Source organism: Anoplopoma fimbria, chromosome 8, assembly GCF_027596085.1.
Source record: "Anoplopoma fimbria isolate UVic2021 breed Golden Eagle Sablefish chromosome 8, Afim_UVic_2022, whole genome shotgun sequence".
NCBI lineage: Eukaryota > Metazoa > Chordata > Actinopteri > Perciformes > Anoplopomatidae > Anoplopoma > Anoplopoma fimbria.
This window is the reverse complement of record NC_072456.1, coordinates 20,810,218-20,825,598: the sequence shown is the minus strand read 5'-3', so window position 1 is coordinate 20,825,598 and position 15,381 is coordinate 20,810,218. Positions and strand designations below refer to the sequence as shown.

General features: G+C 43.7%; 1 protein-coding gene across 2 annotated transcripts in view; it reads left to right on the top strand.

Annotated features, from left to right (window-relative positions):
* The window catches only part of trabd2b (TraB domain containing 2B), a 63,300-nt gene that overhangs the window by 25,052 nt on the left and 22,867 nt on the right, over positions 1–15,381 (top strand). For both annotated transcript variants that reach the window (XM_054603241.1, XM_054603242.1), the window contains exon 3: positions 11,783–11,929. In XM_054603241.1, coding sequence (XP_054459216.1) covers positions 11,783–11,929 — 147 coding nt within the window. The remainder of the gene's footprint in view (positions 1–11,782; positions 11,930–15,381) is intronic.

Genomic DNA, 15,381 nt, shown 5'->3' with positions numbered 1-15,381 from the left:
CACAAGGACACATCGACTGCCGAAGCCAGGTATCGAACCGCCGATCCTCTGAATGGAGAGCGACCCTTCTCTCCACTGCGCCACAGCCGCTCCACAGTTATAATTGTCAGCTACTGTTGGCCGGTGAATGCAGACGCAAACAATATCCATGCAGCAGCGATCCAAAAAACAAGCAAACAAGCAAACAGAAAATGAGCTCATCATTTTCCATCCACTACCATTCTCCCAACTTTCAAGACCTCTACCTCTGTCCAGCCTTGTCTCACTCCCAGGGCGTCAAATACCAATGTTTGCAGCTGGCTGTCAAGTAACGCCAACGTAAACCCATTTGAGGACAATAGTAGACGCTCAGAGCAACGGCTACGAAAGTCAGATGTCGTAGTATAAAAAGTGACAAAATTGGCGAATTGAGGAGGAAGGTCGAGGACGGTTGGGTCTGAAAAACACCAGACTACAGCTGTTATGGTCTTACTTTAAGTTACGTTAAGTACTTAACTTTTGTTACTTTAACCCCAAACAACGGTGACCAAGCTTCCCGACGAGTTGGGAATGTGTACGAGTTGCTCTCTCTGACAAACATGAATCAAGGTTGCAAATAAATGAAAGAGATTGTTAAAACATTCTCTAAGCCTTGGCGTTGGCTCAAATCAACAGAGCTGAGTGCCTAAACTGCAGATTTATGAAATAATGAGAGTCTTATGAAAGCAGTAAAAATGGCCCGTCTCTGATGTGACGGCCAGCACCGCTCACAGTCAAGGCCAGCGAGAGGAAGAGCTCATAATCTATAGCCAGCATTACTGTATCCCCTCCACCACAGGCCGTCCAAACGCCTCCTTCCACCTCCAAACCACTGCCAGCATAGTGGAGTTATTTCCCATGTCCTATCACTGGGCTCTCTCTCCTCCTTTTACCGCCTCCCACTCACTGCTTCTGTGAGATTTGCTGTCTGTTTGTTTGTCTGTTTTTCTCTGTCTCTATGTTGGCTGCGCTGCTACTTTTTCTGGCATCCATCTTCCTCAAACACAGACACAAATACTGTCTGCATTTCCTCTCTCTTTAACTCACAAACACAAGCAAACACAATTATGCACTTACATAAATCCCTGTTTTCACCAACTCGCCCTCATCCAAAATTGATTTGTTTTGGTGTTGCAGGCGGAATCATTTATGGGATTCTCGTAAAAATGATTAATTCCTACTCAGTTCAGTTTTCAGCACAGGCCTGATGTCTGCTTTGATCGTCAGTATGAACAGGTTCAGTTAATTAATTGCAGCATAGTGAGGCCACAACTGCTGAACCACAGTAATTAAGAGAAGCACTTTGGAAGTCTGGCTGACGTCCTAACTTCATAAATCAATTTTTTTTTTCACCTTTTCAGTTCATACATGTTTTTTTCTGTTTGTTTTTTGTTCTAGTCTTGTTTTTCTTCTATTTTTTCAAAGCTCCTGAAGGAGGGTTGGGTATAATTTCAAAATAACTATGTCGGCATCAATACCAGAGCTTGTGGCGATTGGCTGTGAGCAAAATCATACAAATAGTAGGGTGTAGAGTGTGCAGAGTTGAGCAGTGACAAGCGAGGAGTGGACCTCAAAGCCGCTCCAGGCCGCTCAAATTGCTCACTGCTCGCTCCAAAAAAAGAGACAAATTGTGTTGTATTTTATTGATGGCTGTAAACTACCAAATGTCTTTTTTCACATTCAAAGCTTCTATTGAGGTTTTTGGATGGCACTTCAAATGTCCTTGAACAAAATTCGCAATTTGACTAAAGTGTTTCATGGGATTAAATGAGCCTTTCTTTTTCTGTATTATTGATCAACAATTTTAATGAATATACCCATTAGTTTTATTTGTTTGCTGCTAGACAGCCCTGTTAAAAAAGTCCGTCCTTTGTGTGCGGCGAGAGCAAAGAGTTTTTGATCCAGGTGAAAATGTTGTTTTTCAAAGCTAAAGGCCAACATATATACATTTAAGCAGAATATTTTTCAGGGAAAAAAGTGGAGCGGATTGAGCAGGAGATAAGGCAATGCTCCAACTTCTTTTTTAAACGACTTTGCACTCCATACAAAGTCCTTTTTAGTGTTCAGGAGTATCGAGATTACTCTAGTCAGTCCAGCACAGTAACCTTGTAGACTGACTGTTATTCATCTGATTTTCATTCATACGGAAAGAGAGTGTAACAGAGGAGAGAAAGAAATGTGTGTCGGTAAGAGACGCACCAGGCTTACAAGTATCTCGAATGTAAACCCATCCGCGTCAGTAATCAACGCTCAGAGCAACTGCTCCAGAAGTCAGGTGACGTGATGACCATTTAGAGTAAAATCGACGATGAAGCAAGGTTTTCTTTAGGACGTGGCTACCTTGTTATTGACAGGTCGATACCATGGTGTTGACCGGTCTGGGAGTTGTCTTTCTATTGATATTAGAACTTGTGTACTTTCAGTTCATGAGAGTTAATTGTAACATTTTGGTTGCCAAAAAATGTCTTATTCAGCATTCCGCGGTTGTTCATGGCTCCGCCCTCTCGTGTCACCTCTGACAACAGGAAAACAAGATGCAGATGGCAAAAATGCTGAACTCAAAGCTTCAAAACTCTACTCCACAAACCAGTGGGTGACAACCACAGTCAAGGGTTCCCACTCACTCCAACTCTGAACAAAACCCAGCCTGTTCCTGAGCGGGAGCTTACCAGAAGCAGTCCAGAATGTGGCATGGCAGGGGGTTAATCTCCCACTCATTACTGTAAGAAAGGAATCAGCCATTAAACATTTTCCAACACTAAAATTACTTTTTATATCTGTCAAACAACATCAGAAGTCTCTCTGGTGGTCCCACAGTTAAGTGTTGGCAAAACCGTGGTAGGCAATGGTTGGGAAAGGTTGTATACATTTGTGTGTTCTTTTCCATGCTTCATCTGAGGCAGCCTGTTCTCATCAGGGAGTGATGACAGAAGGTTCTTAAATGACAGAGCAGCGTGACCCTCACTCTTTCCCACCCGAAAACTCTTATTACACTCACTTCCACACGTATACTACTTGTTCACAGTCTGTGTCTCTGTTTTCCTGCAGGCTGAATGCACTGCGTGAAATTGAACATTTCTTCCTCTGATTTGCCGTGAAATGGTGTGCTTGTGTCAGATTACGACGCTTTAGCTTCAGCATTGATTCTTTGAGAGGAGAGGAGAGGAAGTTGGGTCCACATACTCCTCCTTCTGCAGCTCCATAGACAGAGCACTGTGCAATTTGGACAAACTCCGTAGTGAAGACGGACACATATGGAAACGCAAACACACAGCGTCCGCATCCATCCGTACAGGCAGTGAGTTACAAGTTTGTGTGTGTGTGTGTGTGCGAGTGTGTACCAAGTGGAGCGCAGGAAGGAGGAAGGACATGAAAGCTAGATAAACAGAGATCAGTGACAGTGGTGGGAAGGAGGGCCGCCACCAAATGAAAGAGCAGAGAACGAGGGGATGGGTGGGAGAGGGATGAAGGGCTCGTTGCTATACTGTATACTCTGGAGATTCGTCCTTGAGAGAGCATAACCTGGGTGGGGAAAAGGGAGGAAGGATGGTGATTGAGGGTTTGTGAATTGATGGAAGATGAAGAGGCGTGAGTTGTTTATGGAGGGATGGGGACAGGGCTGAGGATGGAGAGGGCTTTGGGAGGATGAAGAGGGGGAGATGGTGGAGGGGTAAACTGCCCAGCTGTGTACCAGACCTGTTAGACAGAAGAGGAGGAGGAGGAGGAGGAGGGCAATAGGTCTGCTCCCTCCTCTCGTCTTTCTACCTCTCCTGGTTAACTGTTAACATCTGGCCTTCTGTGTCTTTTCGGACTGTTATGATACTTTCACATTACCCCCCCCACTGTGTCTTACATTTTTTCCCTCTTTTTTTCTCATGCTGTCTCTCATTTTATGCCATCTCTCTTACTTAATAATTTCTCTCCTCCTCCTCTATTTACCTCCTTCTCCTCTACTTCAACACACGCGCACAACGTGCAGATGGTAACTCATACATAAAATCTGTTTAAAGACATTACATCATTTGAATATCGTGAGGACGATGTGTGATGATTGATGGCTGCATGAGTACTTGACACGCACAAACAGAAACCTCTGAGATGAAAAGAAATTAAAAAGAAATTATTTCAGTCACCTGGACCAGCTCCTCCTTACAGTTTGGACAAACACTCAATCTGGATCCATTTTTTTTTCTCCATTACACAATTTATGTTCATGCAGGAGATTATGTGCTGCTCTCATGTTTCAGGCAGACCTCAGATGCAGCCTTTGCAAAAGGACAAATCATTCTTTGGGAATTATTCTGTCTAAAGTTATTAGTCCAACCAAAGCAGACTGTGGGAGATAAGAGAGAGTGGTCGGACCCTGGTTAGGGGCCGGGGAGACATGTTTTAAACATACACGGCTGTTTCTGCTTGCTCCGTTCTCATGCGGCGGAGAAGACCCAGCTCATCTGGTTTGGATAGCATCACACATCATAATGGGAGCCGGATAAATCCAATGGAATTCAATGAAAGTTTTTCCTTGAAAAAAAAAAAAGCAGACTGTGAAATGTGTTAGGATTAGTGGAGGCCATGATGGGGACTACGAGCTTTGAGGGAGATAAGGTTAGAGCGACCTGATCTAGTGTAGATCTAAGCAAGTTCTTTGATCTTGTTTGGCTTAAAACAGCTGCAAAAAATCTGATGGATCTGAAGTTGGGTGAGATCATTTCATTTGTTTGAAGTGCAGTTTATTTACATCCGTCCTCCCATAGAAAAAAAACGAGACAGATTCTTGAAAGCAGATAACATCATTAAGAATGATGAAAATGATACTTGACATGACACAGGGAGTTCTTTAGTTATCAGTGATTCTAAGGGGATATTTTTACACTAACATCTAGGGTAACCATTAATATCAAAATTCTATTATATTCACACCAAATAGTGAAGGGAAAAAAAGAAAAAGCTGACCGTACCCAACCATTTTTTTCAATGGCGAACCATAAACTATTATTGGGGGTCAAAGCCTTGACCCTTTGACCCCCAATAAAGTAAACTCCCAGCCCAATTTTCTGTGTCCTCTCTTATTCTACTGCAAATGTTACCTATGAAAATTCCAGCTCTGAAACAAAAATGTGATGCTACCTTAGTCCAGCCAATGCAACACGCAAACAGCACGGAGTGATATCACTACAACAACCAGCTAATTGCTAAAGCAAAATGTGAATCCTCCTAACAAATAATCACATCATCACACAAGCTGTGTGTGGACTTCAGGAGAATATGGGTGCATCAAGGCCACCCCTCCTACCAAACAGAACCAACAAATTTAATAAGCCTACACACAGAAGTGGCAGCAGCGACAAAATATCAACAACAGTTCCCCTTCCCCACCACGTTCAATAGGTCCACTGAGGTAGGGCTGGGACCTGATGAATGTAGGTCTTTTTAGCTCTGTTTTTGGTCTCTACCAAACTCCTCAGGGGAAATGATTGGTCATCTGGCTGCTAAATGCTCAACTAGGTTCACCAGCTAGTTCCTAGATTTGTCTGTCGGCTGTTTGGTGCTGAGCTTTTTCATTTAAAATAACTGCCTGCAGCAGTTTGAAACAAAGCTGATGAGAGTGGTTAGACTGAACCCAAATATTAAAGCATTGCTGGCCATAAAACCAAAATGATGAGCTAACAGACGCTGGAACAAAAGCGAACTGCAGAGTTGGGTGATAATTCTCGGTTCTTCACAAGTGATACAATTCAAAATATACATACATTTGATCCATTGATAATATAAAAATATGTATTAGTGCAGCTTTCATTTACCTTTTTATAAATTAAGCATTGTGTTTACACATGTGTTTACTTTAGGTGATATTTTCCCTTCTCCATCTTTACCTACATCACTCATAAATATATTTACAAACAGACTTATTAGTGTTCAATAATTATGGGTCTTTTATGATGTAAGAAAATAAGATTCAGCTCAACTTTTTTCCACCACTCTTTCACACCTTCTGCTTGTGGGCCTTCGTGGTCAGGGACCAGCTGTGTGCTTTGTTCGTCCGGATCAAGTGATACTTTATTATTTTCTCTGTTTTCTGGTGAGGCAGGAAAGCTGGGGATGACTGGCTCAGCGGCAGCACTGCCAAGTCAAACAGCGGGGGTTTATTTGTGGACAAGTGTAGGGGCGACTCCCACCCCCCTATTCACTGGAGACTCTTATTAAGAGAAGAGACAGGAGTTCTCTGGGGACTGGAGGGGGCGGATACAGTATGTGGTGTGTATGGGTGCCTATACGCTATACGTTTATGGGAGGAAGGAAGATAAACACCCAGAGAAGAGCAAGCGGAGAAAGGAGGACAGTAATGGATAGTAGCAAACTTTATTCAGTTGAATGAAGGATAAAGAAAAGACAAGGATGGGAATGAATGTTGAGATGATTTTTTACCATTCCAAGCTAAGAGTTGAATACCTCATTAGACACTCACCCCCCGCCTCAGAGAGGAAATAAGACAGGATGGAAGGAAGAAGGAGGAGGTGGGGGGGGAGAATAGGAGGCTTTCTGAGGAAGCTGGGAGCAGCAGGCCTCTGCCACTGGGATTGTCCCTCTGGTAATCCCTGGATTTCCTAGGCTGAGACTGGGGGGTAGACCAGGCACGGTGAGAGACTTAGTGAGACAGAGAAAGAGAGGGAATGAGAGAGGACAGAAAGGAAGTGGAAAGAGAAAGAAAGGTGGAGACAAAGGAGAAACAATATTCACAATATCGGCGCTGTCTTCTCTTTCATTTTCTGCAATATGTGGTTTGTTTACAGGTTATTGCTCAAAGAGGAATGTGGTGTGTATAAGTATTAGCGTGTGTGCTTATGGGTGGCTGTATATGTGAGTGTACATACATATGTTTGTGTACTGTGGGTATTAACAGGGATACATTTGAAAAAAGCAAGGCTCCTGCTTGCTGTTGTCAGATGTGATGAGTTGAATGTGTTGCTACCTTGAAATAAGCAAAACGATACACACAGAAAGGCCGCCGAACGGCTGTTAAACTATTTTGGCAATGCTCTGACGGTGGAGGTCGCTTCTGAGGCATTTGAGACAGATTACACGATTCCCTTGGAGAGAAATGAGAAAGAGCGAGTTGTTGATAAAACCGTAGGAGACAACGGTGAAGCTATCATGTGAGACTGTCCAGACAACTTTGATGTGGTCTTGTGTGACAACGTCTTTTCTGGCCCTAATGTATTCAAGGTGCTTTTCAGAGCTAGCATGAACGAAAAGGTCAGACTACATCAGGCTTTTAAAAATACCCCTGCCACTGCTACATGCACATTTAAAGCATGAAGTCATACTGAGATAGTACAGGTTAAAAGAAAATGGGTTTTATGAACTCTCTTATGATTCTCTAATGTTGCTGTGAAGGGGAAAGTACACTCACACAAATTGGTATGCACCCTTTTTTTTGGCTGCTCTGTGGAGGATGAGCTATCACACTTCTCCTATTCCTGGGTAGCCCTGGATGTTATTTCAACTCCTTTTTTTCCCTTCCTTCAGTCACCCCAGGGTGCTGTGAACCCAATCCCCTCTTACCGTCTGTAACCCACTGGGGGGAAAGTTGACTCGGCCCAGAGGAACCCAGCAGTGCATGTCCTGGGTCAGGGGTCTAGATCTTCTCTTTTTCAGGCGATGAAACTCAAGCGGCTCTCGGGGAGACGAGAGCGGTGGAGGGGAACGCACCGACCTCAAACTGTTTGTGCTGTTTGTTCTTTATCAGAGGCCGATTGGATGACCAGAGATAAAAACAGAGAAGGAACTGAATTCACATTTTGTTTGAGGGGATGGAATTCAAATCATTCTTAAATGTTCCATATACTGGATTTAGAGGATTAATATAGCAGCAAACAGCTATTTGTGAAGATATTATGGACTACTTTCTACCTGAGCAGAGAATGAAGTCTCTCCCGCTCTGTGTTGTTATCTGAGCTTCTCTGTTCTTAGTTGATACATTTCAGTGCAAGTAAGTTTCTCTGTTGCGCTCCAGTTGGCTAGGTAATGGACTCATACAGCGGTAAACCAACGGTAACGCTGCGCTAAAACACCGCTGTGCATAAATTTAAAGGTGCTAAATTAGAGATTCAGAGCATTTGTATTGAATCTCAACAGCTCTCAACATGGCAATAGGAGGCCGGCAGAAGTTTAAAGGGGAAAATAACCTTTTAGTGGAACTGCTCACAACCATGAGTCTCAAATAGTCACTGCGTCATTAAATTCAAAAGGTCACAGACCAAAAAGGGTGTCAACCATCGCTGTAACGCAACTCATGGGATTTCCTGAAGTGCCAGCCGTTGTGACGACTAAGGAGCAGTGATTTATTCCTGTCCTACATGTTACACATAACACCTGGGACGTCAAGATGGAGTGAGCAAAACAAGTAGATGAATAGATCAAATGAGATAAATAGCTTGAGTAAAGCTGGGAGAAAGAGGAAGGTGTGTGAAGGAACAAACATTCTCAGATCTCTTGCCTGACGCTGGCACGCACCATCGCGCTTTCATGCACCTGCCTGCCTGGTGTTACCCGGTGCCCACGCCAGGTCTATACCCCAACCCTCTACTGCACAAATGGAGAAGAGAATCGCCTCCATCTGTACAGCACATGCTCCTCTCGTAGAGAACAAGGCTTTATTTGTCTTCACACTCTCACCTCTCTCCGTCTTTTGTTCTCTGCTCCTGCTCTCCTGCCATGACTCCTCCCTTCCTTTTGTTCTTTTTCTTTCTTTATTCTTTCTCCATCAGTTTGCAGGATTGTGTTATATTGTGTCTCGTTATTTTTCCCACAATAGATAGAGAAATGAAAAGGGTGACTTGGGGAAAGTGGACATGAGGGAGAGGAAAAGATGGATTGATGTTGTGAGATCGGTGCATTTACTGCTGTTGTTAATGATGTGTGCTCCTCATTTGCTTTACAGACTCCTACAGCTGTAAAGAAAAATATAATCATGGGTATTATCATTTTATCCTCTTTGCCAGAGTTTAATGTTTGGCCTCCACAGTTTGACACTTCTGTTGTATCGTAGCTCGAAGCCCTTTAGCACTATCCATCACTCACATTATCCGATACATATTAAGGAGGAATAATATGGGAGTGATGTTGTCGACAACAGGGGGCTCTCTCAGTTCCAGCCTCTTGTCATTGGCACCTACTCATGCTTCAGACCCGTTAAACCTTCAAACAAGCTCACACTTTTTGCTAGCAAACAGCCAGGATTTAATGCACTACAAGGTCAATTGCTGCAATGCACACACATTGAAAATTACATTTTCTGAAACATGAAAGATCTGATTTTATATTTTGCTCCCACTCCTGCCCTACCCTCTTTTTTGTTTGTTTTCTCTCCAAAACCTGCTAATGAATTTTTGGAGTGCTGCGCTCAGATCGCAGGTTCCAAAACCATCCATGTGCTCCGCTCCTTCCAGCTTTGTTCTTATAAAGCTCTCATTTAATTACAATGGGAGTTTCTCACGCACACATTAGAAAAGAGAGGAGAGAAACCTGCAGTAGTAAACTATGTGGTGGAGCTCAGTCAATGTTAGTTACTTTGAAAAGGCCTGGCTGTAAAAGAGCCAGTCTGTCAGAGTGAGTGGACCACTTCAGCATGAGAACACCCACTCCGTCAGCCAACACATGCATGCACACACACACACACACACACACACACATATTCACACGATGCGTATACATGCGAGCATGCACACACACACACACACACACGGGAATGTTTGCATTTTTCCTCTCTCCCCCCTCAGACTCTCCGCAGTGATTGACATGCTCTTTCATTCGGCCGAGCACAAACTCAGGCGCCATGGTTACAGCTGCAGAGATGTTCTTTCCCCGGGAAACGGACAATATTGAAATAACAACTCCCTTAACAACACAATCAACCACACACAACCCTCCGCTCTTACCACGCATCCTCCACCGCACCCCTCTTGTCTGTCATGTCTGGTGCTGTTTGCCGTGTTAAGGGAAACCGCCCGGAGCTGGGAGTTTTACAAACAGCCTGACAGGTGTGTGTGCTCTGCCAGCTCCAGCCCTTGACTTTACCCACGGCCCGCTCTGGTGCTTCCTTTGGAAAAAACCCTTGAGAGATGGCAAAGAGCCCTGAGGGTCAAGGACTTGGGTCAGTGGCATGTTATTTAAGCAGAACCAGCATCTGAAGAAGCAGAATTAGCTACATTAGCTAGTTAGCCTCCAGGCAGAACTAAGAGTTTTGGCCTCGCTGGGCCTGGCATCACACCTAAACCATAATTTTAGAGCTTTAAAAGAATCTCACGTGGGATGGAAATAGAAAATAAAATGAGGTATTGTGTCATAACTCACACAGCGGGGGGGGGAGGGCTTCGGTTTCTTTTTTGGATTGGTCACAGGATTGATCGAGACCCATACCTGGATTATGCACCCTTGGCCGAGCGACAGTATGGCGCTGAGCATAGCGGAGACATAAATAAGATCAGACTCGGTTCTCGGATGTACAGTGGGAGGAAGGAAGCTGGGAGAGAGATGAGAAGAGGATGGATGGACAGTACAGTCAAGAAAGGGTGAAAGAGTTATGTGTGCCGTTAGCTCATCAGTTGTCTCTTTGCATTATGGGGGGGAAAAAAGCGCATGAAAGCTAAAAACTGAGCCTACAAGACTGGTTAGCGAACACAATGACCTCAGAAAGACGGCGAGACGGAGTCACAAGGTTGAGCTTAGAGCTTGGTTGTGATTATCCCACCGTAAGGGTTACCTGGAGTTGAAACGTTCAATATGCACGATATGGGCATTTATGATTGCGAAAACATAACATAATTGTGAATTACGACCCAGACTTTTGACATGGGGGCTCAATCAGTTGTGCAGCTGTATCGGGCCTTAAGCTGCTCCACAAATCACCCGGCCCTGGAAGCTGACGTTCTCCCTGCAGTATTTTTCCGAAAGCTCTAGTCGGGTTTCTTGGGTAATTAGGATCATAGACATGGCGCATAGTCTGGTGTTGTTTGAAGAAGTGATGAGCTGAGTCACTTGGTCTAATCAGAGTCAAAATGCCTCACTAGGTGCAGTGTAGAACTGTGTGAAATCGGCTGTACACAGAGAGAAGAAACATCTCCTGTGAGAGAGCTTAGCTGTGATTGACAACTCTGTCCACGCTTGCCAGGCCAGTCGGAGGTGGCGTGGGATTGTGGAGGGGGCGGGAGCAGCTAGGTTAACCCCTGGTGTCGAGGACAGCTGCGGAGTTGTTGGGCTGGCTGGCGGCTGCACGCCATAAATTCTCTCTAAAGAGGGTTTACTTTTGATTTTAATGGCTGCTGTAAATTTACAGCACCCTGGCCTGGTGAAAAAGAAAGAAGGCTTATTTTTAAAGTCTCTCCCTCTCTCTCTCTCTCTTTCTTAAGCCCTCCCTTTCTTCCCCCTGTTTTCTCCTTCCTACAGAAGAAAGTCAGTGTGGAGTTGTGCCATGTCTCTTGTGGTCTGCTTTTACCTGTAGTCAGCCTGTATGGAAAGTGCATGAAAATATCCTGAAAAGAAATGAGAACGCTGCAAAACAACTTATATTTCGCTGACACTCAGGAATAACGGCTTCATTGTGTATTAAGGTCATGTTATATTTTAAAAGAGGAACGCTGGCCATGCTTTGCAGAGTTTCTACCACTTCATGACAAATTCCTCTTGAGCGCAGAGAAGAAAAAAAAAGAGTTTGTGGATGCAGAAAGTAACAGCGCCCTTCCTGTCTCTCTCTCTTCCCCTTCAGGTACTGTTTGCATTGAACCAGACTCTGCTGCAGCATGAAGGCGTGCGAGCAGGCAGCCTGCAGGGCTCCTACACCACCGAGGACCTCATCACCCACTACAACTGTGGAGACCTCAGCTCCATCATCTTCAACCACGACACCTCGCAGGTTGGTCTCCTCCTTTAGATATTTTTGGATGACAGTGCAAACCTCAAAGGTTCATCCCAAAATAAAGATGTAATCACTCCCTATTCTTTTTCCCTTCAGCTGTGTTTTAAAAGAGTCAATTAAAAGAGCCAATTTCAAAAAGGGCAACATGAAGACAGTAAAATTTGTATGGTAAAAGATCCCACATTTTTCATATTATCTCCCATATTTTCCTGCTTAAAAAGTTGTATGATGTCCAACAACAATCTGTTGTAAATGTCTCGCTGCCTTCAAGCTCCCAACAACCTGTTTCTTCAGATTTGTACCGAAAGACTTGACGCTAATCATACACATCCATCCAACAATAATCTGCATAAACGGAAAATTAGTTTAGGTGCGAGCAGTTTAGTTGATGACTCTAAATTGCCGGAATTTGTGAATGTGAAAGTGAATGTTTGTCCGTCTCTATCTGTCAGCTCTGCGATATTCTGGTGCAGAACTAGGTCTTTCGGCCAAGTCACAGCAAGAATTTCTGACTCAACAAATGCCTTAATCTGACAATGACAACCTCAAAAAATCTTGGCAGCTTTTCCCTTTAAATCCTACTTTCCTTTTTAATATTCACTTTACAGGGACAACCGAGAGCAGCGGTTTAGTCTGCCTTAGCTTAAGTGTTGTGAAAGTGAAGTGGTTTTGTTTTGTTGGACAAAAAGGATGCTGAGGTTTCTGATGTTATGAAATAGTCCCACAAAATACCAGCTACTTGCAGCTTTAGTAATGGTATTTAAAAACCCCAAATCTGTCAGAACCCCTGATTTGAGTTGGCAGCCCTCTCATACCCACTTCTCTACCATCACGCCATCGTCACCTCAAGCTTTTAGGCTTGCACATCAATTCCGCAAAATTGCACATTGCCTTCTTAATCCCTCTCAGCATCAAGTTACTTGATAGTCTGCCGCTTTAATAGCTCTGGACTCGGCTGTAAATACGCCATCTGACCTCCTGTTTCCTAACATAGCCTCTGCTCCTGCAGCGATGGCCTCCTCATTGGTCTTCACACCCCAGCTCCGCTAGCTGTCAAAAGGCCACTCGATATATAGCACACACACACACACACACACACACACACACACACACACACACACACACACACACACACACACACACACACACACACACACACACACACACACACACACACACACACACATTGGCACCGTGTGAAGTAGCCCTCATTCCGTCTCAACCCTCAAATGCAGATTTACTTAAAAGCCCTCCTCATAAGTCACTTATACTGTGTCAACCTCCCTCACTGATCCTCAAGTGTCATTAAACCTAACACACCATGTAACCTCAACTCACCGCCACACTGCAGAGATTCGGCTTAATTTACACGAGAGACATATCTCCCCCAACTTTTTTCCATCACTTTTTTCTCTGGAGGCCATGAAGAGCTTGTTATCCACAGTTTCACCAGCAGTCTCAGCTACATTCGTCTCCTGCACGAGCGTTTTAAATCATACCGGTTCGCCTCCTGGTCCTCATGTCATAATAACATGTATTAACATTCCCCAAGCACATGCTAGAGCAATCAGACGCCTGACTGTGCTGCCCGATGATCTATAGGGGGGGGTTTCTCTATGTGTGTGAACTTCCAACGCCATAAAAAAGCAGGTGTTTTTTGATAGATAGGACCTAATCCAGCACCCCTGATGCTCTCCCAGTTCAATCTTCATCATATTAGAAAGAGGTTGATGATGGGCCTGAGAGCCGAGCGGTGCAGGACAGGGTAATGCTTTTCACCACTCATCTGCTCCCAAATCCATCACAGACATAACGTCAAAAGTAGACAGAGAGAAAGAGACAGATGAGAAAGAATAGAGACAGCGAAGAAATAAGGCGAAAGGTAGAAGTTTTATATAAAAGAAAACCCACAAAGACAAGGAGGAAAGAAGAAACTTCAAAGAATTGCAAAATGTTGAAATTGAGTAGTTCACTTGAAAATTGCTGCAGTTGTAGCACCAAGATGAAAGTTGATAGAAAAGGAAAAGGACAAGGGAAACAGAAGACAAGAAGGGAAATAAGGGGAAATGAAAAAAATTGAAAAGAAAAGAAAGGAAAGATAAGAGAAGAGAACTTCAAAGAGTCAAACTATTAAGTAGGAATAGAAGAGAGTAAATTGCCGGCAGAGCAGACAAACTGAAAGTGAGTGCAGAGGGAAACCAGTGGTGAGGAAGAGAGGAAACATTTCCCTCTCGCTCCACATTTCCTGTGCAGGTCAGGATACAGAGCAGCTAATGGCCTTTCCTCTGATAAGTTATCTGCATTAACCGCTTCACTCCCACCTTGACCCGTCTCCGACCGTAACCCTTTTTGTACCTCGTCACGAAACACTTGCGTTATCTTCACTCGACAGAGCGATGATGAAGCTGTGTCTCTCTCTTTCTTTAACTCTGCTTCATTTTACTTCTCAGTCATGATCTCCTGTCAATCAGAATGAACCTGGGTCATTCAACCTGAAATACAAGACAGACATTACAAGGCTTCAGGCTACAGATATCTGTGTGAATTTCTTTCTTTCTGGTTTTATTTCCTCACTGAGTAAGTTTATGTAGAGATAAGTGATTAATGTGGCTTATGTCACACAAACCATTTTGGATTTGGTGGTCTCCCTAGCTCCACTAAAATTCGATCAGACAGTATTGGCTCGAATGGCTTATAAACAAACATATCATTTTAATAATGTTGTCATATTTCTCATTACTAATTCAAGGCAAAACCGGTCATTGACTCATCTCTATCCTCTACTGATACAGCATTGCAAAATGTATGCAGCAGAAGCAATAAACATATATTTTTATTCCAAGGCCTATTCTTCTTCTATGGCAAAACATGGTGACTACATTACCCACATTGTCTACACATCTACTGCCAACACTCTGGTCAGAGATTCGTGTGTGTTATGCTAGTAGTTTCTAATGTAGCCTTGAGTTTCTGGCATTAATCAGAGATGAGGAGCTTCAAGCTTCAAGCTTGTAGTCTTCCCTAACGATGACTCGAGTGACATCACTTGAGTGCGATTTATCAGACTTCACTGGCTCCCTCTGAAGTCACAATAGGCTTCATACAACTCCTGTGATGGAGGTGCAAAATTCTTATTCTATTTTTCTTTTATGTACATCCCAAATTAAATAAATAAATATGCGATGCAGGTGTGAATTACAACCTTTGATCCATTATGTAAAACAGACCTTGTTCACATGTGGTACAATAAATCCCCTCTGAATATATTCAGTATTCAGACACAAACACACACACACACACACACACACACACACACACACACACACACACACACACACACACACACACACACACACACACACACACACACTCACACACACACACAGATGTATGCATCATTTGCAGCTGTTCTACTGTCGTGTCAATTGTTACTCAGTATTAGACAGCGA